This window comes from Rhineura floridana, chromosome 19 (assembly GCF_030035675.1).
Source record: "Rhineura floridana isolate rRhiFlo1 chromosome 19, rRhiFlo1.hap2, whole genome shotgun sequence".
Lineage (NCBI taxonomy): Eukaryota > Metazoa > Chordata > Lepidosauria > Squamata > Rhineuridae > Rhineura > Rhineura floridana.
Window position 1 is genome coordinate 2331825 of NC_084498.1, and position 26712 is coordinate 2358536.

Genomic DNA, 26712 nt, shown 5'->3' on the forward strand with positions numbered 1-26712 from the left:
AATTTATAGAGGTGGAAGACATGAGCGTTTCTCGGTGTGGGATTTTAAAGTACCGAATTTGGATTATGCAGAACTCCAAGCATTAGCTGATATTCCGCCGGGTACGGAAGGTGGGGCAATGCGGCTTAACAAATACGATTTATGAAATATGAATGATGGTATGCTCATATATTTTTGTGGCACACACTGAAATAAAACGTTGGTTGAAGGTCAACAAACACACACACCCCATCATCATCTTATTTAAAAGGAGTCAATCAGCCTTCCCAGTTTCTATCCTGCAAGCAAACGTACCAAACTCTGACTGAATGCCAGGATAGAGGATCCGGAAAACGTAATCGGTTGCCTCCTCCTCTTCCTTGTCCGACGCAGACTCTGAGGTCCCTTGGGGGTTTCGCTTCTTCAGCTTTGGAAACACCTTCCCCTTAGGAGCCAAAGAGAGCAAGGAAGTGAATATCTCCAGCTGCAGAGATGTGGCCTTCTCGTTTGGCTCAAAGCAATGATCACAGAAGAGCTGAGGCTCTTTGCACGCAGCAGGCCCTGGGTTCAAACCCCAGTGGCACTGCCAAGTAAGTCTGGGAATTGTTCCCTGCCTGAAATCTTGGAGAGTGGCTGCCAGTCAGTGTAGATGGCCAATGCGAGGTTAGATGAATCCACGGTTTACCTTACTATAAGCTTCCTACCTTCCTAAGGCCAAATGCATATTTCCGGGGGGGGGGGGGAATAATCTCTCATCACAGAGGCCAAGAAATGGCACGGTTTACCATCATAGCTTTTCAAGTCTTAACATTTTCTTTTCTTTTTTAATAAAAAAAACTTTCATGAAAGGCCTTTTCCCAATAGATTTTTTTTTAATTAAAAAATATTATGTGTGGAATTAAGATTTACTGGGGTTTACTCTAAATAGAATACTGAAATTAGATTTGGTTGATTGATTATGCAGACATATTTTAGTTATTATTCTAGCAGCGGGAGGCCCAAGAAAGTCTATTTCTGGTTCAACATGCATTAGGAAAAATCATGGTTCTTTCTGGGGCCAGAGACTGTTTCCTCTCCCCGTGGTTTTGTAGCATAGTGGCTGAGACCACAATACCGTACACCAGCCTTCCCCAAGCTGGTGCACTTCAGATGTTTTGGGCTACAAAGAAGGCACGGCTGTATGATGCTGGGGACTGTAGTCCAAAATACCTGCAGGAACACCAGGTTGGGGAAAGCTGCTGTAAATAAGTAAGCCCCATCAGAACCAGTGGGATTGATTCCCTGTTCCCAGGGAATTGCAGCCTAATTTCAATTTTCGCCTCTGCCATGAACTGACATGGTGGCCTCCCTCTCAGCCTCAGTTTCCCCATCTACAATATGGGGAATAAAACTACTTTAGGGTTGTTGCGAGGATTACAGTTAGGTAATGCATATTATTATTATTATTTATTAAATTTCTATCCCACCCTTCCTCCCAGAAGGAGCCCAGGGTGGCAAACAAAGGACAAAATACTAAAAACATCTCAAAAACAAAACACCTTTTCTTAAAAAATCTTTAAAAACATCTTAAAAGCAGTTCCAACACATACACAGACTGGGATAAGGTCTCTACTTAAAAGGCTTGTTGAAAGTGGAAAGTCTTCAGCAGGCACCAAAAAGATTACAGATATGGCACCTGTCTAGTATTTATGGGGAGGGAATTGCAAAGTGTTGGTGCCACAGCACTAAAGGTCTGCTTTCTAAGTTGTGAGGAACAGACCTCCTGATAAGATGGTATCTGCAGGAGGCCCTCACCTGCACAGCACAGTGATCAACTGGGTATATAAGAGGTAAGACGATCTTTCAGGCTTCTGACACCTTTTGAACACCTGAAAAGCTCTATACAAAAGAATCATTCTGCCATATGTGATTTTTACGGGGCTTTTTGCTTATTTTTATGCACTAATTCAATTGGGTTCTTAATATTTTATGGTAAGCTGCCCCAGTGATGTGACTGAAGGGGAAAGTATACATTGCAATAAAAACAACAAAGTAGTAAATAAATAAAACATTTGTTTCTGCCTCAAACAATGGAACTCCACCAGTCCTCCGGAAGTGACAACGGCCAAAGAGATGGATTGTACATATGTATTTAAGTTTAGATTATTTCTTTTGTAATATTGAATTTATTTTATGTTTGCTAAATTGTTTACTTTTGTCCTATTGGAATGTATTGCTATGTTTTGTACATTGGCTTCTCTCCCCTCCCCCAGTGCTTTTATTTTGAGTGCTTGTTGCAAGCCACTTTGGGCACAAGTTGCTGTGGAAAGGTGGCATATAAATAAACCCAATCAATCAATCAGTTTCTATAGGACCTGCAAGCCATATAGTGTCTTAGGCCCAGCAAACCATATGAGCCACACAAATGCTTGCATGTAGCCCACCTTTCCCCAACCTGGTGCGCCCCCCAGATGTTTTGGACTACAAGTCCCATCAGCCTCAGCATCATGCTGCTAGGAGTTGTAGTCTGAAACATCTGGAGGGCAACAGGTTGGGGAAGGCTGACCTAGGTCATGATACATGGAGAAAAAGCAACATGTTAAACTTTTTAAAAAGCTTTACAGCAGGGCTGGGGAACCTCAGGGCTGGGGCCAAATCTGGCCCTCCAACCCTCCCTATCTGGCCCTGGAGATTGTCCCCAGGGCATGCCCCCCCCCGGCCATACTCCCGGCTGGCCCTGCGTCACACCTGGCTGAGGGTTTTTGCCTGGGTGGCCTGTGCCCTTCAACTCGGAGAAGACCTCTCGCTGGCCTGGGTGGCGGACAGAGAGGGGTGTGTAGAAACGAGCCGCCAGGTCCAAGGTCACATCTGCATGCGTTGCTCTGCTCGCTTTTCCCTCTGGCCACTCCCACTACTGACATGTGGCCCCCAGAAGGTTGTCCAGAAGGGAATGTGGCCTTTGGGCTGAAAAAGTCTTCCCCCGCCTGTTCTACAGTCTCTTTCTTGGCCTTTAATCTTACCCTGAGAGTCAGACTTTTTGTCCACCTAGCTCAGGATTGTCTCCTCAGGCCTTCACTTCTGGTGCTCTCCAGATGTTAATGGACTCCAGCTCCTATCCACCCCAGAAACCAGCATGCCCAATGGTTAGGGATGGTGGAAGTTGGAGCCCACCAACATCTGGCGCGTACTTGCTTGGGCAGGCAGTGGCACTCCAGGGAGTCTGATGCAACCCGGGACCTTCCACATGCTAAGTGGGTACTCTCTTCTGGAGAGACAGCCCCAGCACCCTTCCGGCATTCTGGCAGTGCCAAAACAGGCCTGCACCTCCCAACCACTCTCCAGGGGAAGAGGGTTGCCACATGGCCCTTCTTTCACCTGCCCGCTCTCAGGGCCAACGGACAGTGAACTGAGCCAAGAAGGACAAACCTCAATGCCACCAGGCTCCCAGCATCCTTACCTTCCCCCTCTGTGACCAGAGAGGTGGGTCCAGCTGGCCATGGGGCAGGAGCCCATTTTCTAGGCAGGAGAGGAACTGCAAGAGATGGCCACCTCTGGGGAACCGCAGGGGAGGGCGCTGGATGCCGTCTTGGCTCACCAGGACCACCGTGCCCCCACTGTCTACTGTGGGCAAAAGAAGAGAGAAAGCAGTGAGAGGGAAGGCAGAAAAGAGAGGGGAGGGGAGAAGCAGATTCCGCAGAAAGAAACCACACCAGGCACCTGGCCTAAAGCCTTTGGAGGCCCACCACTGCCACCTCCAAATGGCTTCATGGGAAAGACCCAGAGGAGGTCGCTGGTGACAGTACTCCACTAAATGGACCAACGGACTGACTCAGTATAGAGCAGTTTCCTATATTAAATGTGTTGGGAGTAAAGCACCAATGCGTGTTACAAGGGACCTAAACCAGTGGAGGCCAATAGACAGAAAGCCAGCTTATCCTTCCCTCTGCTGATTCCTCCTCTAAAGTACTTGTTGTTTTTGTAGGCTTTGCTCCTCCATTTCCACCTTTCTCTTCCTGTCTTTGTTCTCAGTTAGTGAGTAATGGCCCCCTGAGTGCAGGTCACATGGCTGCCTCAACATTCATTCATTCATTCATTCATTCATATCCCACCCTTCCTCCCAGTAGGAGCCCAGGGCAACAAACAAAAGCACTAAAAACACTTTAAAACATCATAAAAACAGAATTCAAAATACGTTAAAACACAACCACCATTCAAAATATATTAAAACAAAACATATTTAAAAACATTTTAAAAAAAGCTTTAAAAACATTTTTAAAAAGAAGATTTTAAAATATATTAAAAAGCAATTCCAACACAGATGCAGACTGGGATAAGGTCTCTACTCAAAGGCTTGTTAAAAGAGGAAGGTCTTCCGTAGGTGCCAAAAAGACAACAGAGATTGTTTAATCTTTAAGGGGAGGGAACTCCACAGGGTAAAGGTCACACTAAAGGTCTGCTTCCTATGTTATGCAGCACAGACCTCTTGATAAGATGGGGGAAGATAAGGAGGGGAAGATTGGGCCCTGGTGGGCCGGCTGCATTCTAGTGGGGCTCGCTAGCCTTCTCACAGGGAGACCTCCAAGGAGAGCCTGGAGGCAATGTTACCTGTGTACATCTGAACCCGCAATGAGTGTTTAGCTACCAGAGATCTAAATGTCTCCCGAAGAACGTAGTGGAATCTTTTACTGGAATTAAAACCCACACGCTGCTCTTATGTGTGTGATCCCACACTTAAAACCCAAGAAGCACACACAAAAGATACAGTACAGGTTGGATTACTGAAAGAGAGAAACAGAAAAATATGGAGCATCTACGTTACATTTATGCCTACAGGCAGCGTGAGCCCTTACACCTATTCACACCCTAGATTTGCAAGTACATAGACCCATACCAGGAAAAAACCAGATGTACATTTCCTGAAGATGATCAAGACTCAAAGTCAGGAATAAAGACTGTGCCTGGCAATAGTTAAGCTCTCCCCTTCGAAATAATCAACAGCCGGACACAAAAGATCTCACCCCCTTCTAACTCTGATATCCCATGCAGTGAGTTGATGTTCCTCAACGTGAGGGTGATGTGAAGCATTCAGGAAGCTGTTGGAGCCACAGGTGTGCTGATCTGAACCCAGCAAAGCCTTTACCTTAAATGTGTTTTCAAACTGCATAGGTTTGCATGCAAATTGGGAGGGGATACAGGTGAGTGATCTAGTGACATGAAAGGATCTCTTTTGGAATATTTGCCTTACCTAGGTGAAATTAAAGATTATACCTGCTGTCTCCGGTGCCATGCATGAGTGTAAACTCCTGTTTCTGAGAAGAACTTGCTTATCTTGTGTGTGTTACATTAACTTGAACTCTGCATCAGGCCAGGGGGTCATTGTTCAGTTAAAGGCATTATTCCTTAGGTAAATCTTCAATTTGGAACCTTCCTTATTATTCACTAACTATTTAATGTGTGTCTTCTTGAGGGCTGTATCTCAGAGTTCACCCTAGCAAGGCTCCTATGCCTTGATCCATTAATAGGAACCAAAGAATAAAAAAAACCCAAACGTGCATATTATTATTATTACTATTATTATTGCTATTTCCATTTATAGATCGCTTACTATCTAAAAGATCTCAAAGCTGCTTACAATAGAATACACAAGGTACAATAAAAATATCAAATTAATTTACAAAGCAAAATACATAAACAATATCCATAAACATAAACACAGTATATACCTTTACAGCAAGCAGATGCAGCTCACCAGAACACAACAGCAACACCACAACAGTGCCCAGGTGTCCTCTTACCCTGTTGGTGGCAGTGCAGATAGACAATCTCCTCTAGGCGGATGGTCATGGCATAGTCCCAGTAGACGCTGCATGAGGGAAGAACAAAGCCCACTGGCATCACCCTCAAAAAACTTCCTTAGGGGTGCCCCCCATCCATCTCCAACCAGAAAAAGCTGAGTGGCAGATAATAAACCAAAACTCCTGGCAAACACCCAACTAACAAGCATAGGAAACGGAGGAGGCGGCACTCGCGTGAGTTACCATCCCAAATCCTGGGGCAATGAGTTCCACACTGCAAAGAAACCTCACACAGCAAGTTCTCTCACTTAAAAAACAAAAACTGAAGGCACATTGTTGGCTATATTAATGCAACCCGTTGAGTATCCATTTACTGGATAACATCTAAGTTCCGCACTGACACGCAACTGGTGTGTTATCTCTCAGTGTGGCTCCGCCTGTTGGGCCACTGAACTAGCAAGAGGCAGGCAAGAAGATTTAGCACACCTGTCGGGAGAGTGTTCAGGATATCAAGGGGCAGATGAATCGGCCATACAAACTCCCAGCACAGCTGGTGCAGCTCTCAGCAGTCATATTTCAGCAAACAATTCAAGACCTCCATAGAGCTGCTGCCAGTCTGTGGAGACAATACTAAGCTAGACTCAGGCAGCTTCCTATGTTCTTAAATCACCAACAACAACAAAATAAAAAGAGCGGCAAGTCCAGGTTGTCCCTCAAGGGAGGTAAGGAGATCCTTGGTGATAATTATTTATTTTATTTATTATTTGATTTATATCCAGCCCTTCCTCCCAGAAGCCCAGAATGGCATCCCCACAAAGTAGGGAGAAGGGTGACCATTCTGCCACATCCCCAGCAGAGGGCGCACTGGCTCCACAGCTTGGCCAGCCTTCTACTGCCATGAGGTGAGCTCAGGTGAGCCTTTGCAAGGCACAACTAAAATGTTAAAAGCGTTGCAGTCTGGTGGTAACCAATAAGTACACAGGTAGAGCCCTGCAACTGGATTGAGCCAAATTGCCTGTCTAGTCCACCATCCCTAACTTCCTAACTGTTAAGAGCTATACGACAATGGAGCCAATGACCAGGGGAGGTGGTGGGCTCTCCGACACTGGAGGCATTCAAGAGGCAGCTAGACAGCCATCTGTCAGGAATGCTTTGATTTAGATTCCTGCATTGAGCAGGGGGTTGGACTTGATGGCCTTATTAGGCCCCTTCCAATTCTACTATTCTATGTTTCTATGATCCTGTTCCCCACAGTAGCCAACCAGATGCCCCAAAGGAAAGCCCCCAAGCAAGGTGTGAGTGCAACAGCTCACCTTCCCCTTATCACAGAATCATAGAGTTGGAAGGGACCTATAAGACCATCAAGTCCAGCCCTCTTTTTGTTCTCCAGGGACCAGAGGCTGCAGCCACAAGTTGACATGACGGGCACCAACTTCATCAGCTTTAAAAGGGGACTCCATGAAGGAAGCCACAGGCCTGACCTTACAAGATCTGAAGAGGGTGGCTCACAACAGATGCTCTTGGAGGTCACTGATTCATAGGGTCCCCATAAGTCGTGATCGACTTGAAGGCACATCACAACAACAACAAAACAGGGGTAGAGAACAGCCAGCGGCTGCTGATCTTCAACTCCCATCATCCCTGGACATCAGCCAGACCGGCTGCTGAGACTGAAGTCCAACATCTGCAGGGAGGGGGCAGCTTCCCCACCCCAATCTAAAACATGTATGTGTGAACAAATATAAAATAAGAACAGCAGGGTTTTATCCTGCTGTGATGAGTTGTTATTGCTTTAAACATTGTATGGGCCCCATATTTGACATTTTTCATTTGTTTCAAGTGCGTGTGGGGTTGTTTTAGACACTTTTTGTAGGTAACAAATCTATTACATATAAAAACAACAAGAAAGGCTACTGACTGCAGTGCTGCCTGGCTGTGGCTGGTATGGAGAGGGCTTCTTTGGACCAAAAGATTTACTTGTTGAGAATAAAATTGCTTCCCTCAAGTCGCTCAATCAGTTGAAACATGCTTTCACATAGAAAGTATTAAGCTGCAATCTGGTGACACTTAACTGGAGAGGGAGTCTCATGGAACTAGGCAATGGTTGCATTGTTATGTGTGATGCTGATGGCAGCTTGCGTCAGGCACATCCAACCATTGCGTGCAAAGAAGGGGAGGGGGGAGGGTGGGCAGTCACCTTTTCTCATAGTCCAGATCACCCACAGACCCATTCATCAGCTGGTTTGGGGTCCATTTCAGGGTCATGATGTCAGCAGTCTGGTGAAGGGACAGATATCCTGGAATAGACTCCATATCATCCCGCTAAGAAAAAGAGAAAAAAAACAGGGAGAGGCTTTTTATATATTATATTGTCATTTAAATATCTTTGTTCGTTTGTTTAAAAAATCCCACTCCCAGAGCAGCTTACAGATAATTACAAACAAAATAGTTGTTTTGTCAGGCTTCCCACCTATAAAGACATGGCACAGAAAGAAAATGGATTGGGAGGGAGGAGGAAAGCAGCAAACTCATTTAGTTACAAATTCTTCTAACTGGGGTGGAAAAACACAAGAAGAGGAAGTATCAAAAGTTGCTGGTCTCTCAGTTGCACCAATGGAGTGGCCCCTGCATCCTTCTCCTCCCCCAATCCTGTGGCTTGTTGAAATGGCTGCTGCCAGGACACAATTGAAGGAGGACCCTGGTCAGGCCCAGAAAGTACATCTATATCTGCCTTTCTTCCATCATGGGACTCAAGGAAGCATCCATAGGGTTCCCAGGCAGCGGGGGTGTTTTTAGGGAGTGGCCAGGTGGACACAAACCCCAAGTCTTCTACGCTGACCCCTGTATCTTCTTCCCTTTCCTCCTTTTTTAAACTTAAACGTATTGTTTCTCTTAACTTTGCTTCCAGGGTGACTGGGCATGCTAAGGCCCTAGACACCCGTCCTCTTCGTCTGCCCTGTAAGAGGCACGTCTCTTTCAGCTTTAATATGCACCCGAGCAGCACTTCTCGCCAAGAAGATGGCAAGTGGGGCGGAGTGCCCGATCCACACTCTGGGCTCAGAAAATCCTGTTGGCACCTCATAGCTCAGAGTAAGCCTCAATATGAAGAGCCAGAGTTGGTTTCTCCTTGTCTGAAATCCAGCCCAAGTTTTAATGTATACATGTAAATTAGCATACATAGTTTATATGGAAATTTGGGCCAAGGGCCTGTTCCCTGATTCTTTTAAGTCCCTAGTATTCTTAAGTACCCACCCAGGCACTGACCATATTCAGACCAGCTTAACTTCAGGCTGTGAACACACTAGTCACCAGAGCAAAGAGCTTCCATTAACCACACCTGGGGGGGGGGGAATGGGTTGATCTGCCGATCAGTTGCAAAATCTCTGTGGAGCAGAATTTTTATTTAAAAAATGCACTCAAGCTGCTCCCACCCAGTTTTACAGTAAAAAGGGGGCGGGTTTGACTAGCATTGTGTGCCCCCGTTTTCAGAAGAGAGAGGTAGAGATGCCACACTGGAACCAGCCAAACAGGGAGGGTGTCTATGCCCTCAGAAAGGCAATGCAACACCTGCCTGCAGACCACAATCCTGGATCCAACGTCAGCTCAAGGATTTAGAATGCAATTCTACTACACTTGGCCAGGAGAAGCTCCCGTTGAACTCTGAAGCCTGTCTAGGAGCGCAGCCTTAAAGAGCTTCTTGATTGGATTGGGTGTGTTTTCTGCATCTTGAAAATCTCCCAAATGTTAGTGCTTCTGGCCATGATGTTTTGGAAGCCCGGAGGGTTACTGAGAAAGATTTCTGCATTTCAGGCAGCATTTCACAAACTTCCTCAGTTCTCCTCACAGCTAGCAGAAGAACAAGTTGAACATAATTGTATGCATGGTATGCTGAATGTTATCAGTAGTGATCATTTGGCTTTTGGAGAGAGAAAAGAGATCTACAGTGCTCACAATTAGCTTCCCAGCTTTGCTAGTGATTACTGGATCTGGGGTCAAGCAACGAGTCCTCCCCAAACACCCTGTCCTCTCAGGGTTACTCACCGGCTGCACCAAGACGTTGTTTTTGCCATACAAGAGGGTGGCTCTGGAGTTCTGGTGCAGGGACTCCACGTAGTCTCTCGCCGAGAGAGAGAGACGGTCATCCATGCTGCCGCTGGAGTGTCTCTTCTGGATCTAGGAGAATCCAGCCAGCGAAGTCAGGTGAGTGCAAGCCCCTCCGTGTGGCTTCTTTGCCTTTAGGGAGAATTTCAGCTTCTCGGGTGTGAGTGTTCCAGTCAGAAGAGAAGCTGTCCCAGAATTCTCCCTTTTAAAAGCTCTGTATTAACTTTGGGAGCTCAACAGAGGCTTGGAGGGATCCCCGCATGCAACAAGAGGCACCTGCGTCTCACAAAGGCTCTCTGTGCCCCCTGAGTATTCCAGCATTCAATTTCGGCATTCCATCACAGAATCGATTTATAATTATTTCCCTCTATGTAAACAAATGTAGCAAAGAGGCAGGGGGCCAACCAAGAGAGAGGCACAGGGGCGGAGGCGAGACCAGAACGTGGGAAGTTGCCTTAAACCAAGTCAGATCACTGGTCCATCTAAGCTTGGTGCTGTGTACAACAGGGACAAGGAACCTGGGGCCCTCCAGGCTTTGATGCTGTTGGACTACAACGCCATTCCTCCCTGACCATTGGCAATGCTGGCCACTGGGAGTGGGAGTCCCACAACATCTGGAGGGCCACAAGTGGTCCCCACCCCTGATCTACACCAACTGGCAAGGGCCTCCTCAGGGTCTTTTCCTGCTCTGGTCCTGCCTGGAAATGTCAGGGACTGAACAAGGCATCTTTTGCATGCAGAGCATGCATTCTGCCCCTGAAAAATGGCCCAGGGCACATGGATATACTGGGGAGAGAGCCCACAGCTTCACACTTGTAAAACAAGTGAGTTCCCGCTCAGCTATAATCCCATTAAAATCCAAGTAAAGGATGGAGATATACAGATTAAGAGCGTGTGCGTGTGTAGTGTGCGCACACACACTCACCTGCCTATAAATCAGACTCATAAAAGAATAAACCAGCAAGGATGCAAAAAGCACAGGGCTATTTATAAAAAAGCCATCCTGGGCTCCTTCTGGGAGGAAGGGCAGGATGATGACGGTTTGATGATGATGATGATGATGATGATGAAGAAGAAGGAGGAGGAGAAGGAGGAGGAGGATTTATATTTCCTACATCACAACGGTTATCACAAGGAATTGATCGACTCAGCATAAATACACTTTAAAGCTTCCAGGCTAGGTCACGAACCTTCCCCGCAATATGCACAACACAGCAACATCAGCAGCTTTCCACACAGACATGCTGCCCGTCACCGACCCCCAGCCACTTCTCCTCCCCCCCAGCCCCTAAAACCTACACAGAGTGCCGGGCGTTTAGTGGGCGAGTCTTGGCGGCAGTGAGAGCGGTGGATCCGGTGGCGCTGAACCAGTTCGTCGGCTGAAGGGTCAGTCCAGAAGTGATCTGCAGTTTTCATCTTGGTGTACTCCAGCGCACAAGGCCCCACTGCGTGAGGAAGCAGAGCGCAGGACACGGAAGGAGAAGGGTCAGCTTGTAGGCCACCATCACCGCTCTTTTCTCCCTTTACAATTGCACCCCAAACACACACACTCGTGTGCACCGCCCTCTGCTTTGGCCCAACACAAGAGCTACTAAAGACAGCAGGATTCAAGAGACACTGAACTAATGGAGCAAATCCTAGCAGGCAGGGAGCCCACGCCAACCCAGCCCTTGAGACAATGGAGTGTGGGAGGAGGAGGAGGGAGGCCCCACCCTCCCATGAATTCCCCACTAGCAGCCCCATTTTTTCTCTCCATCGATTCAGGAAGCAGAAAAGTACTGAGAAGGAAACAGAATTGCTACACCTGCCCCCCTAGACATCTATTGAGGGACGGCTGTTATTGCCTAGAGCAGAGGTACTCAGGGCTGGCACCCTCCCCCCGCCTGTGCCCGATCTCGCCACACCTTGCCTCTGCCTGCCCCCCACCCAATGCCTGGATGGAAGGGGTGGGGGAGAAGCCTCGGACTTTTGCATGTCAGAACAGTAGCCTAGTGGGCAAAGGGAAGAGTCACAGCCATGGCTCGGCCCACTTTTGTCTCTGGCCACACAGCCCTTGGAAGGTGGGCCACAAAGGAATGAAAAGGGCTCCCCATCCCAGAGCAATACTGCCGGTTGCCATCCATGTTTCCCTTGAACCCCAGGCGAGTCAAGGAACAATTTAAAAAGAAATAGGAAAAAAATGTCAGCTGACTGAAGCCCAGTATAGAACTGTTGTTGTTCCTTGCTGCGAGCACCTACTCTCAGAGAAGGTATCAGCATTTTGAACACAAGCAATTCCCATGAAAAGTATTGCCCCAAAATAGGAAGGCTTTCCTACTCAACAATGCTTCAGAAAAGCACATTTCCCGGCCACAACCCGCATCCACACATTGTCTCAAAAACACAGCTCAGAAACAACCCACCTTACCTAGTAAAGAGGCCAGGATCGGCCCATCGACAGGATCCATCAGCAAGGCTTCCTTCTCATAATATTTACTGTGCAGAGAGAGAGAACAGAGAAAGGTTATAACCACCTCACACACACGGACAGAAATGAAATGTATAAGGATCCTGCCCAAATATTCATGAAATGCAAGATATTCCTAGGACAGGAGCAGAGAGGTTCTGGCCCATGAGCCGAACGTGGCTTCTCTCGCCTGCCCGTGGCACTCTCCTCAAGCCACGCCCCTCAGAAGGCCTCCTCTGCAATGGCAAGTATGTTCGCCTGCCTGAACTGTGGCCCTGGCGCTGGCGTGCTGGATGGCGGGTGGCAAGATGGGGCTGCAGAGGAGAGGTGCGTATAAACCTCTGGCTTACGTGCGGCTGGCATCTAACACAATTCAGAGTCACACACAGAGGCTCTGGCCCCGCTCACCACTGTGGAATGCTGCCCCCGGAAGGCTGCCCATGTAGGAATGTGACCCTGGGAGACAGGCTGTGCGTTTGCCCTCACTGGCAAGCCTTTGCCTCACTTCCTCTCTATATCTCTTCCTTCTCTTGCCTCCTCTTCTTCCCTCCCACTTTTGGGATTTAGACATATGACCCCAAGAGCGGCCCTGGTAGACTGCAGTGACCAGCCAGATGCCTCTAGCATGCCATGAAGGAAGAGGGTCTCCCCTGCTGCTGCTTCCCATCAACCGGTACACCAGAGGTAGACTGTCTCTGACCCTGGAAGTTTCATTTAGCCACCATGACTAGTGGGGACCAGTGTCTGGCCGCACAGCGGTGGGCTGGATGAGGGCCAATAGATGCAGTTTAAACCCTGGCAGGACGGAGGGCCTGTGGGAGAGTGGTCCCTGTGTGCATTTTTCTGCCTCATTCTCAGGGCACTTCAGAATCCCAGTGGGTGCAGGATTTGGAGCTTACCTTATGATGGCAAAGTGGCTAAGGGTGTTCAGTGTGCATTTTCCTCTCCAGGAAACCTTCCTCCAGCACTCCATGGCTGCCTGCGCTTCCTGATCACTGCATGAGGATGTTGCCCTGGGCTTTTACTGAAGCGCAGGCACTCAGGGAGCGCAGGCACCCAGGGAGGCTGCAGAATGCAGAGTGCTGGTGAAATGACTTACAGAATGAAAGCAGGGACTCTTACAACCACCTTTGGCCACCTTAAAAGTAAGACAGGCAGGATAAAAACCCTGCACCCCACCCATGAGAAATTCTCTCTCTCCTTTGGTCATTTTTGAGTGCATTTTTCTCATTAATTGATGGAGAAGGCTGAAAAAAGCATGGAATACATTTTCAGCACAGCACTACATTAAACACACCACTGAATACTTCTGCATGCAAGTGAAGGAGAAAATCCTCCAGCACTGCAAGTATATCGTATGGCCATTTATTTGCTCAGTGAAAATTTATTTATTTTATTTATTTATTTCATTAAACTTATAGACCGCCCCGTAGCCGAAGCCAAGTGTGGCTCCATCTAGGATGCGTAGGACGCCCAGATTGTCTGTTTGGAAAGCAAACACCATTTTAAAATTCATGGTCTGCAAAAGTGAGTGAAGTTATTACTTCCAAGTATCTTGCTGTACACTAATTACACCATTTAAAATCAGCCGTCGCTAGATACACCTTTCAACTTGCTCTGCAGGGTACTGAAAGTCAGCATCACGCAGCATCAATTAGGCTCCCTCTTGCCTTTCTCTTATGGTTAAAATATAACGTATATAATAAAATATCACAAACCACCTTGCACTGCCCCCTTCTCCTCCTCCATATCTGAGTTTGTCCGAAATGCCCCCCCAAAAAACCAGGCAAACCCCAAAATGAAAAGAGACTATAGTTGCTGAAGATTCAAAGGATGTTTCTGTCATTGTTATGTTGTGATGTGCCTTCAAGTCGATTTCGACTTATGGTGACCCTATGAATCAGTGACCTCCAAGAGCATCTGTTACAAACCAGATCTTGTAAGTTACATACAGACCTGTGGATAACGATAATGCTATTTGTTATTTAATTTATTTTTTTGTAAATTGTATTGTTTTTATTGTATTGTATTCTTCTACCTGTGTTTATTTTTCTTTGAAAGCCGCCTTGAGGGCCTTTGGCCGAAAGGCAGGGTATGTATGTATAAATAAATAACAATAATAATAATGTATACCCTCGCATTCGCCTGACAGAAGCAAGAAATTAAGACCTTCCTGTATTGTCCACCTTATGAAAAATTCAGAAGCCACAGAACCTAGAGTTAGAAGGGGCCTTGTAGGGCCCCTCAAAAAGCCCCCCCCCATTTGATGCAGGAAACCCCACGATAAGAGCACCCCAACCAGCCCCAAGAGCCTCTATTCAAAGACCTCCAGTCCAGGAGAGCCCAGTACCCACAATGCCACTGAGGGCATCCCTTATGGGCAGACGCTGATAACAGCCAGGGAAGTGGAACATCTGCTAGAAGGCACAGAAGACATGATATTCACCTGCAGCACCAGACCAAAACGCCAGGCAAAATGCATTCAGCCCAGTGGCACGAACCAGTTCTGCAATACTTGCAGGTTTGGCGTTAACAAAACAGAGAGCTGTTTTTATTCCTTAAATCATCGTGCTGGATTCTGTATAATTTGCACTCTATATTGTATCATCTGTAGGTAAGGCCATGTTCATATTGGTTTTGCTTAATTATTATAGTGGACCTCTCTGGCAATATTAACTTTTTGCTCTTTATTTATCTGATTTCTTCTCAGTCTTCTAATCCAGACACATAAAGAAAAAGCAGTCAACCCAATAACGGCTTATAATATACTGATGGAGCACTCCTGCTTGGGCAGGGTGGTGATGGTGGTGTTGCACTGCAACATTTTGCTGCAGGCCTTGTCTAATCAAACCCAGCTTCAGACATGTTTTCCAAATGGGCTGTGAAAACCTCTGGATCTCCAGGAATTAAGTTGGCAGGTGCCAAATTAACCACAGAGCCTCTTCACTGTGTGCAGGCCAACCAACTCAGCTGCTCAGAGTGCCAGTCTCCTGCTGGGCAAACAAGCCCTACAGCCATCACCAACCAGAGGAAGGGCGGGGAGGAGTGGAGGGGGCAAAGGAAATGCCACGCAGCGGCTGTCTTTACCTGCTGTTCTCCACCAAGTGGTGCACTATTTTGTCCAGGACCTTTTCGAAAAGTGCTGTCCGGATCCAGAGGTGCTTGATGGCCTGTGGGGGCAGGCTGGGAAGTTTTGGAGCCTTGCGACTGTTCTCTTGGACACCTGGACCCTGGTTTCGCCTTAGGGGAGATGGCGGGGGTGGGGGAGAAGAGAGAGAAAGAGACAAGACCCATGTGGACTAACACCTCTGGCTTACCAGAATCTCTTAAACAGGAACACCCATGTCTGGTAACAAAGTCAATGTCCTATTTACTGGTCACATTTATTTATCCAAATATATAACCCTAACCCAATATATAAATACAAAATCAGAAAAGAAAATGACAGCAAAAGGCTATGGGAATTTGCAGATGCCTGTTTTGGGGTTATTTATTTATTTAATATAATTTATATGCCACTCAAATGTAATAAAACCTCTCAATGGTTTCTGACAAATATTTAAATTTACAGTTAAAAGGAAGTAATTGAAAACATTTAAGAGACAATTAAAATTAACAGTAAAGTAAAAAGAGATTAAAACACATCAACACTGACATGTCTGGACAGGCTTGATTAAACAAAAACGCTTTAAGCAGGCACCAAAGAGAATATAGCAAAGGCGCCTGCCTGATGTCAATAGGCAGGGAGTTCTAAAGTGTAGGTGCTGCCACACTAAAAGACTGAGTTTTATTTATTTATTCAACTTATATCCTGCCTTTCCTCCAAGAAGGAGCCAAAGGTGGCCAACAAAAACACTAAAAGCACTCTGAAGCATCTTAAAAACAAAAGACTTTGAAACATGTTAAAACAAAACATCGTTAAAAACATATTAGACCAAAACCTCTTAAAAATATTTAAAATAACAAATTTAAAAATATCTTAAAAAGCAAGGGTCGAGAGGACAAGTTGCTGGCGGCAGCATCGCAAGCACCTGTCCATGTCATCAGGTCACCTCGACTCAAACTGGTCACAAGAAGTTGCGGCAGACGTTACCCTGGACACCTCACTGGGGACTCCAGTAGATGCGAACGGGGCTTCAACAGAGACAAGCAACTTTACCCTTGAAGTGCCTTGCAAACAATTCACAGTGGGCTTCCATTGCGTCTAAAACTCCATTTCCTGGAGTTGGTGTTAACAGATTTCTTACAAGTGCCGAACAAGTATTATGTGGCACCTGAAACAGTGCCTAGTTGGCTATATTAGAGGTTGCAGAAATGAGATTTTCATGTCAAAAAACCCTGGGTTCAGGATTCTGACTTTTGAACAATTCCTCTACAGCAGCCTCCCCCAACCTGGTACCCTCCAGATGTTTTGGACTACAGTTCCCATCAGTGTCTCCAGTGGTCAGGGAGGGAGTTGTAGTCCAGCAACATCTGGAGGGCACCAGGTTGGGGAAGGCTGAGCAATGCCTATTATTTAACCCCAACAAACAGTAGAGGTCCAGGGAGTCCTGGGGCACTTCCAGCTTTCGAGGCCTCTGGAGCCTTAATAAAAACTAGTCATTGTTTGTTTATAATATACAATCGGCTGTTCTGTGTTGAAACATTTATCCGAGTCTAATCTTCTGCTACCAGAAAAGCTATACTTTTATTAATATTGATGAACACTTTAATATGACAAAATCTTTAAGAAATTGTGTCTTTTACCAAATCACATCTCTTATTTGCTTAAATTTGCAGCTCTAAGCTGAGAAAGAGAGCAGGCCACATTTTGGTCTGATGTGCATTAAAAAAAACAACTTGGGAAATCTATCAAATGCAAATATAATATCTAAATTTGAGGGGGGGGCTTTGACCTTAAGGCCCAGGTCAAATGGCCCTCCTGCCCTGTCCCATCAGCCCTGAAACTAGGCATTGAGCATGGCATTGTAGCGATGGCGCTGGAGACAAGGACCAGTGTGTGAGGCTCTCCTGCTTCTCCCAAGGTCTGAACTCCCCAGCCAAGCAGCCGCCCGTCCCAAACCTCACCTCGTGGCACAGACTTACACATTCTCAACAAACTGCTCCAGGTCCTGCACCTTCCGAGACAGCTCTTCAGCAGGAGGAAAACTCTTCCCCACCTTCATGAACAGGGCTGCAATCTTGTTGCTGCGCAGGAAACCAGCTGCCCGTCGCTTGAGACCGTGGAGGACACAAGCTTCAACGGCAGCTGTAAAGAGAAATACAGGGGAGAGCAGAGAAGTGAAGAGGTGCCATCTGGTTCATCATCCCTCCTGGCCACCAGGAATCGTGCAACTTTCCATTACTTCTGCTGCAAGACCAGCTCCAGCAAGCCCTACCTGATGCCCTTGAACCATTCCCATTCCAGATGACCATGACAAGAACTACTTAACTTCAAGAACTGGAGCCTGAATTGGGTTTCTCCCTGTTCCTTTGGGTCAGGTCTTTTGTAAGCCTAACAGCAGGGACTGTCCTTTAATTCAATCAATTTTATGGAAGCTGGTCAAGGAGCCTTTTTTCTGAAGAGTCAGGTACAAATGAGTTACAAAAATAAAAATAATAAGTAAAATTTATCTATTTATTTATTCATCCCATTTCTGTCCCGCCCTTCCTCCCAGAAGGAACTCAGGGCAGCAAACAAAATCACTAAAAACACTCTAAAACATCTTAAAAACAAAAGACTTTAATACATATTAAAACAAAACACCTTTTAAAAAATATTAAAACAAAACATCTTTAAAAATATATTAAAACATCTTAAAAATGTATTTTAAAAAATAGCTTTAAAAACATCTTAACAAGCCATTCCAGGACAGACACAGACTGGAATAAGGTCTCTACTTAATTGGCTTGTTGAAAGGGGAAGGTCTTCAGTAGATGCCGAAAAGATAACAGAGATGGGGCCTGTCTAAGGGGAGGGAATTCCAAAGGGTAGGTCCCACAGAACTAAAGGTCCACTTCCTATGTTCTGTGGAACAGACCTCCTGATAAGATGGTATCTGCAGGAGGCCCTCACCTGTAGAGCGCAGTGACCGACTGGGTATATAAGGGGTGAGATGGTCTTTCAGGTATCCTGGTCCCAAGCTGCACAACTAAACTCCACTTCTGAGGATTGTGCTGTAAGAAAAGGAAGTGGAGCACAATTCCTTCCTAATCTATGCAAGCCTAGCTCTGCCACAGTCATTGCTTTGTCCTGGATACCAATTCCAGGGTAGACCCCACCAGCCTGACACAGCTGGTGACCTCAACCAGGTACTCAAAGCCTGTTTGCCATCTTCCACCAGAGGGACTCCAGCTCCATCGGCTGCTGTCATCCTTCTTCAAAGACAGAGATGCTGCAGGCTCCAATCCGCACCAAGGAGGCAAGCAGACTTGCTCAGAACCAGGAGACTGGCAACATTTTGCCCTTCCTCACCAATACTCTTGCCTCTGGGTAGCACAGCACTGGGAGCACCCATCTTCCCGATACTGTTGTGCATGCATTAGCGTTCTCTGCTGCAGGTGACAGTGCCATTCCATCTCTCTGACATCCAAACAGGGAAGAAGCCAGACCGAGTAAATCAGCACAGCAGTTCTAAATTATTTTCAGATTTGGCAAGCTGCAGCATTTCCGATTCATTCTCTGCCAAAAAGGTCCCTTATCAGCAGACAGCACGGTCGCCAACGTCACAGCCGGGGGACAAGGCAGCCACTTGCCCTACTCTGTAGGAAACCATCAGTGCTTCTTCCATTGGGCCTATTTCATAAGGCTGCAAAATTAAAAAATTAACTAACTTTTTACTAGTTGGTAGAAGCTCTTTGTAATCAATGAGGGCAAATTATAATTGATTTATGCTACAAGTTTGTTTGTTTGTTTATTATTTGATTTAGATCCAGCCCCTCCTCCCAGCAGGAGCCCAGGGCGGCAAACAAAAGCACTAAAAACACTTTAAAACATCATAAAAACAGACATTAAAATACATTAAAACAAAACATCTTTAAAAACATTTTTTTAAAAGCTTCCAAGACATCTTCCAAAAAAAGGTTAAAAATTTATTGTTTTAAAAAAAAAGGTTTAAAAACATTAAAAAGCAATTCCAACACAGGCACAGACTGGAATAATGTCTCAACTTAAAAAGACTTGTTGAAAGAGGGAGGTCTTCAGTAGGCACCAAAAAGATAACAGAGATGGTGCCTGTCTAATCTTTAAGGGGGGGGATTCCATAGGGTCGGTGTCGTCACACTAAAGGTCTGTTTCCTATGTTTTGCAGAACGGACCTCCTGATAAGATGGTATCTGCAGGAGACCCTCACCTGCAGAGCGCAGTGATCGACTGGGGATATAAGGGATAAGATGGTCTTTCAGGTATCCTGGTCCCAATCTGTATAGGGCTTTGTACACCAAAACTAGAACCTTGAATTTGGCCTGGTAGCAAATGGGCAGCCAGTGCAATTCTTTCAGCAGTGGGTGACATGCTGGCAATACCCTGCCCCAGTGAGCAGTCTCGCTGCCCCATTTTGCACCAGCTGCAGCTTCCGGACCAGCCTCAAGGGCTGCCCCACATAGATCACACTACAGTAATTGAGCCTCGAGGCTACCAGTGCATGGACAACAGTGGTCAGACTATCCCCGTCCATGCTAAGTTCAAGGAACACCGCTTGATTTTCTGAGGCTATTTTGGTTCCAGTGTGTTACTGTTAGTAGGGAATGAGGAAGAACGTATTCAAGAGGACCGCTCCTTCTAACACGGAGGGGTCACCTCTGCTTTATTCCATTGTCAGTTGTCTCCCCCAAAGGATACTGATATTGCAGTTTTGGTGATAAGCAAAGGGCGGGCTTGTCTTCTTCTCACCCATGCACACCCACACACCTGTGGGCCAGGCTTGAGAGGTATGCTAATGGTAGACAAGGATGGCCAGTCTGAGGGTGACATAATCTGCGGGGAAGTTCAGTGGCAGGAAGCCCCAGGTTCAGTCGCCAGCATCTCCAGGCAGGGAGATGTCCAGAAACCATGGAGAGCTGCTGCCAGCCAGTGTTGACCTTACTGGGCTAGATGGACCAAGGTTCTGACTCAGCATGTGGCAGCTTCCTGGGTCCTGGGCCTGCGTGGGGAAGAGATGCTCTAGCTGAAGCAGAGCTGGCTGCTGATTGCCCTTGCGTGTCAACTGGCCCTTGCGCCAAACTGGTAGCCCTGTCAGGAGGTGTAGCTCAGTGGCAGGACACCTGCTTATTTCGCAGAAGGTCCCAGGTTCAGTCCCAGGCATTTCCAGATCTTCTGTAGAAAACTGGGAAAGGCCTTCCCTCGGTATTTTGGAGAGCGGCTGCCATTCACAGGAGACCACACTGGGCTGGATAGACCAAGGAAGTCTAAAGCAGCTTCGTATGTTCAGTCATCTGCAGAGAGCAGGAAGTGTGCCAGCAGAAGAGCATGAGGCTCCTGGGTCCCACTACAAGAGCCTCCAGCTGGAGATGCCCCTTGTGCCACGCAGCCAAGGAGGCAAAATGGGTTAGAGCAGGAGTAGTGCACCTGTGGCCCTCCAAGCGTTGTTGGAGAGCAACTCTCATCATCCTTGGCCACTGGCCACGCTGGCTGGGGCTAATGGGTTGGAGGCCTCCAGATGTTGGACCACAGGTGGGCCACCTCTTGTTTACATGTGTATAAACATGTCCTGACGTTGTCTTCACACCCACCATTTGCTGGCGGAGAACGGAGTCAATGTGACAGCCATGCCATCGGCTGAACTAGCTGCACCCAAACCCAGCCTGCTCACCCTCATGCCCCTCTCCCCTGGCAAGGAGTTCGCTTACCCACTTTGCTCTTTTGGAGCCTGACTCGTCAGAGGACCCTCGGGGGAAACGCTGCCAAGAGATGCTTTGCTATTAAGCTCAGATGATGCCAAATAATGAACTGTTCAGCAAGAGCTGTTTACCAAGAGCTGGCAACACAGAGCCGCTGGGAATGGAAGGGCTTCCCTCCTCAGCTTTTTCATCAAAGCAGTGAGCAGATCCAGCCTTTGGCAGATGTTGTCAGACAGTTACATCCCCACCAAACTTCAGTCACCTTAATTGGATGAGCCATTTGAGTGGAATCCATTAAGGAAAGGTTACCGCCATTAAGATTTAAAGGCCAAGAGGGAACAAGATGGTGATATGTAGCTGAAAGGCGACCCACCCCATTATGGCATTCTCTCTCTTCCCACCCACCCCCTGGCTATTATGTTAATGCCATTGAGGCCAAGGCAGCTTGGCGGATGACTCAAATTAAATCCCCATCATCCACAGATGATGCGCCTGAACTGCCCGCAGGCCAAGGAGAAATGCAACAGCACTGTTAAGAGACAAGGAGAAGACCTCCTCTGTCCGGCAGCTTTGGGGGTGGCAACGCATGGCACTATAAACAATTTGCAGCCTGCAGTGCGTCAGCTGCCTCCAGATTTGCTCTGCTCTTGTGGTGACTCAGACTACAGTGGCTCCAGGTGCAGTAAGAAGGAAAAAAAGCCTAACTATCTCCCCAGTTCGCACAGGTAACCCACCCGATCCAAAGGGCTCGGGGTGGGTGGGGTAAGGGTCAACTGCAATTGCCTACAAATGGATGGTTCAGTATGTGGACTAGCCAAAGGACCTCCTTCTCCTATGTGAACCTGCTCCAAAGGCCTTTCTCTCAGGTCCCCCAGTTTTGGAAGCTCAGAGACAACTAGAGAGGATGCCACTTCACTGCTGGCACCCAAATTTTGGGATGCTCCTTAAAACTTTGCATGGTAAGCTGTCTTGAAGCTGTCATGTTCCATGGAGATGCCCACAACCAAGAATGCACGATGGCTCGAGCAAAGAAAGGTCTGTAGATCCTGGTTCCCAGGGATGGCAGAGCAGGGCACGTCTGGCCTGGGCAAAGCAAAACAACAGTCAGAGCAAAGTTATGTGGGTTCAGGACCATGGACAGTGCTCCTGCAGCAAAGGTCAAACATCAACGTTATCTCATCAAGTTCCTAGAGCAGGGGTGGGGAACCGTTGATCCTCCAGACCAGCCTTTCCCAACCAGTGTGCCTCCAGATGGACCACAATTCCCATCTTTCCTGACCATTGGCAATGCTGGCTGAGGCTGATGGGAGTTGTGGTCCAACAAAGTCTGGAGGCACACTGGTTGGGAAAGGCTGCTCCAGATGTTGCTGAACTACAACTCCCATTAGCCCCTAGCAAGCATGCCAATGGCTAGGGATGATGGGAGTTGTAGTTCAACAACATCTGGAGGGCCATAGGTTCCCCACCCGTCCTACAGCAACTGGCTGGAGTTTTATAGCAGGGCTAGTAGCCCATTGACTGGAGACTTGTTTATTTAGTAAATTTATATGCCACCCTTCCTCCCAAAGGAGCCCAGGGTGGCAGACAGGCAATAAAGCACTAACAACATCTATAAACGTTTTATAGACTTGAGCCCCAGAGTGCTACTCCCCGGCCAAAGGACGAGTGTCACCTGGTGTAGCTGAAGGAGCCTTGGAGGTCATGGGGCTCTCTCCTCGGGGCTCTCTTGATTCCCTGAGTCTTCTGTGGACTAACCCGTGAAGGGAGTCTGGAAGCAGAGTTGACTGCTTGAGACTCGGAAGCAGAGGTGGGCTCCACGGGACCCACACAAGACAAACCAGGGTGCAGATCCATCTTCTCCAAGGAGTGTTGGCTGAGGGTACAACAGGGCAGAAACTGTATACATACACAAAAATGTGTGTTTATACAGTGTAGGGATAGCTTGAACAGCCTGTTCCCAGGCCTGTGTCAATTCCCTGGGTGTTTATTCATAAGGCTGTCCTGTTTCCATATTAAGCTATGATGCTTTTAATAGTCTGTATGAAAATATGTATTTAAATACCTATTTTATCTCAGTAACATTTAAATACATATTTAATCCTAAAACACACATTTTAATGCATTTTGGTACTTTTTGAGCTAAGGACTGGTTCCCAGAAATTTAGAGAAGTGCTGAAAGACAGCTATATTCCAGTCCCTATAATATTCTGGGAGATGTGAATTCGCTCAGTTGACTTACAAGTGTGGACCAAATCAAAGTCTCCTCCACCCCTAACAGACTAATTTCCTATCAAGTCAGTGTCAGTGGCTCTTTGGGGTCTCAGGCAGAGAGGGGGACCTTGACCATCACCTGTAATCCAATATTTTTAACCGGAGTTATCAAGGGTTGAACCTGGGACCTTCTGCATGCAAAGCAGGTGTTCTTCTACTGCTGAGCAGTGCCCCTTCCCTTGGCAACTAACAGCTCCCATAGAATACTCGTTAGAAGGGGCCTACAAGGCCATCGAGTCCAACCCCATGCTCAATGCAGGAATCCAAATTAAAGCATCCCAAAGAAGGGGCTGCCCAGCTGCCTCTCAAAGGCCTCCAGGGTTGGAGAGCCCACCACCTCCCGAGGTCATTGGTCCCATTGTCATACAGCTCTAACAGTTAGGAAGTTTCTCCTGATGTTCAGTCGAAATCTAGCTTTCAGCCACTGGAACCCATTCTTCTGTGTTTTGCCTTCTGGGATGATCAAGAAGAGATCCTGGCCCTCCTCTGTGTGGCAACCTTTCAAATACTTGAAGAGTGTAATCATATCTCCTTTCAGTCTTCTCTTCTCAAGGCGAAACATGCCCTGTTCTTTCAGTCTCTCCTCGTAAGGCTTTGTTTCCAGTCCCCTGATCATCCTTGTTGCCCTCCTCTGAACCTGTCCAGTTTGTCTGCATCCTTCTTAAACTGTGGTGTCCAGAACTGGATGCAGTACTCAAGATGAGGCCAAACCGAACAGAGGCCCTAGTCTGTTCTACATTGTAGGACCTTTTGCCCACTGGGTTGCAGATCAAGACCCAGTTCCTGAAAACAGAAGGTGAAATCCTGAACTGGAAACCCCTTATCCCAAATCTAGGCTTTCGTGCAGGTGCAAACAGCAGTAGTGTTGACCTTGAACATCCCTCTCCACTATCACACCCTGCGACAGTGCCCCTTTGTCAAGCTTAGTAGCCTTAAAAGTGACCCAAACCACCCCCCTACCAAGTCAGTACTAACTCTGACTTTATACAGACATATGTGGTGGTGAAGTCATGAGGTAGAGTCTCAGCGAGCAGCCCACCCCCTCCCTGATTGGCCATCATCTGAAGGGCGCAGAGCTCAATTGCCTTTAAGAAACTGCAGAGGGTCCAAGACCAGAATGATGGAGCCGCACTTGCCAGGAAGGAACAGAGAGGGGAAACTGAACTCCAGGCCAGATATTTCCTGCTAGCAGGCTCACCGCAAAAGGAAATGATGTGGCTGCTGTCTTCGTGCACAAACTTCCTCGTGACTGCTTCTTCCATTATCTGTTTCACCTGGAAAACAGTTCAGACAAAACAGGGAGGAAGTGAGTGTTTGAGCTACGAAAGTAAAATCCTTTGCATCTCTAAGCTCAATTCCTTGAGAATAACATTTCTGTCATGGCCCTGTCAGAGGACTCATCAGATGAGGATGACTCGGGAGTAACAGCAGCCGACCCAGAAGCAGCAGACCCAGAAGGAGAAACGGAGGAAACTCCTGAGAACCCAGCTGCTTCTCCCCCTCAGCTGCAGAGCACCCCAGACACAGCTGAAGCCCTTCAACCAGACGCAGACAGGGAACAGGATACTCCCCCCTCACCTGCAGAACGTAGACAGCAGAAGGTCAGGCAGAAGAGGGGCAGGCCTGTCCACTGAAGGCCAAAATGCTGATGGCTCACACCTGCTGACAAGCCTGCTCCTTAAAAGTCAAACCTTGGCTTCAGCTTGTTGCTGACCACAACGTCAGGCGTGACCGCTGTGTGTCTTCCTATCCCCTGAACCTTGACTTGGACTGATCTCTCGGCAAACTAGACCCGGACCTTCACTGACGTCTCTTCTCGATTTCTGGCTTGGCACGTAAGTTTTGAATGGCCTCTGCCCTTATCTTGCTTCCTCCTTGCTAGCCTGGCAGATTTATAGCCAAGCTGCCAGCTGAGGACTTACGGCCTGGCAATTACCAAGGAATCTCCAGCCATGCCTGCACCCCCACCGACACTGCTGTCTCAGTGAAGAGCTGACAATTTCCCATACATATGTTCTAGAAGGGAAAGGGATTTTTTTAATTAAAAAAAAAAGATCAGAAGGTTCAAATGCCAAATACATTTGGCATCCAGATATCTGCACAGGCAGGCAGCTGCTATTCTGGGCAAAATGAAATATGGCAGCCATCAGCTAAATCGAGGCTGGTGACATGTAAATGAATTTCACCCCACCCAGCCATGAAATTCATCCTGCCCCTCCCAAAAAAAATCACTGACGCCTCCCACACACACTTTCTTTACTTCTGAGCAGAGCGACAAAATTGGCAAAGGGGGTGCTTTAATTCAGCTCCTTGGATCCCCTCTGAGCAAGCTGCACACACCCATTTTGATAGAATCAACATCAGGATTTTGCATCCACAGGGAGAATTCAGAGAGAGACACCACAGAGACAAAGCCAGATGTGGGACTCCCATTGCAAACTTTCAACCACTTAACTGGTGACATCAAAGCTTCACCCATGCTTTTTAAAAGTCTCAACAGAGAGCACTACAGAGCAAGCTTTTCTTGTGGTCCAGAAAGCACCTTGGCTTGAGCTGATGGATACAGAAACTGGGCAAAGAGTATCCTGGATACACCCCAATCACCCCATCATTTGTGCCCTTGTGGGAGGAGGCTCAGGACTGGGAATGGTGCGAACAAGCGCCGTGCATGTCTCTTGAGCCAACTCTGCCAAAATCAAGCTAGGTGCTTAAAAACTGCTTCAGGGAACAAAGAAAACCTCAGTGCAGCATCAGACACTGAACCCATGGCTGCTCTTGAACTGGCAGCCTTAAGGATGGCAAGAAGAAAAGATCTGGTCTGCAAAGTGCTACCTGGCTCTAGCCAAAGTGGCAAACTGTAGGGATGCCATTAAAGGAAGCCTTTCTTGCCCCAAAGGGCCAGTCTGGCTTCCATCTGGCTTTGCCCCCAGTAATAGCCTTTCTTTTCTTTCTTGCTTTCCTTTCTTTAAACAACAGGCAGTCATAATCATTTTTAAAACATGATCCTCAAAAACACCTTTGTTTTGAGGTACTGCAAACAGAGACGGTGCAGTATGCCAATGCGCTCCATGCAAAGCAGAGATGGGGAACCTGTGGCTACCCAGCTGTGGCTGGGACGGCAACTCCATCAGCCTTAGCCAGATTGGCCACCAGTCAGGGATGAGGCAAGTTGGAGCCCAGCAACAACTGGGGGCTCCCATCCGGATTTGAAGTCACAGCATTCATTGGCTAAAAGAGGACCCTGTCAGTCAACAGTCTTGGCCAGTTACAATCTCCTCCTCCAAAACCTGGCTCCCATAGTCTTGGGTTCTGATCCCCAAACCA

At 47.3% G+C, this 26712-nt stretch overlaps 1 protein-coding gene across 2 annotated transcripts in view; it reads right to left on the reverse strand.

Annotated features, from left to right (window-relative positions):
- The window catches only part of SGSM1 (small G protein signaling modulator 1), an 80881-nt gene that overhangs the window by 34414 nt on the left and 19755 nt on the right, over positions 1 to 26712 (reverse strand). The window contains exons 2-11 of one of the 2 annotated variants that reach the window (XM_061602812.1): positions 24587 to 24662; positions 17386 to 17548; positions 15388 to 15540; positions 12262 to 12329; positions 11154 to 11299; positions 9795 to 9926; positions 7951 to 8075; positions 5754 to 5821; positions 3416 to 3579; positions 295 to 424 (exon numbers count right to left, since the gene is read on the reverse strand). In XM_061602812.1, the coding sequence (XP_061458796.1) occupies positions 295 to 424; positions 3416 to 3579; positions 5754 to 5821; positions 7951 to 8075; positions 9795 to 9926; positions 11154 to 11299; positions 12262 to 12329; positions 15388 to 15540; positions 17386 to 17548; positions 24587 to 24650 (1213 nt within the window). In that variant the 5' untranslated portion in view covers positions 24651 to 24662. The remainder of the gene's footprint in view (positions 1 to 294; positions 425 to 3415; positions 3580 to 5753; positions 5822 to 7950; positions 8076 to 9794; positions 9927 to 11153; positions 11300 to 12261; positions 12330 to 15387; positions 15541 to 17385; positions 17549 to 24586; positions 24663 to 26712) is intronic. The other variant, XM_061602811.1, reaches the window with a different exon arrangement.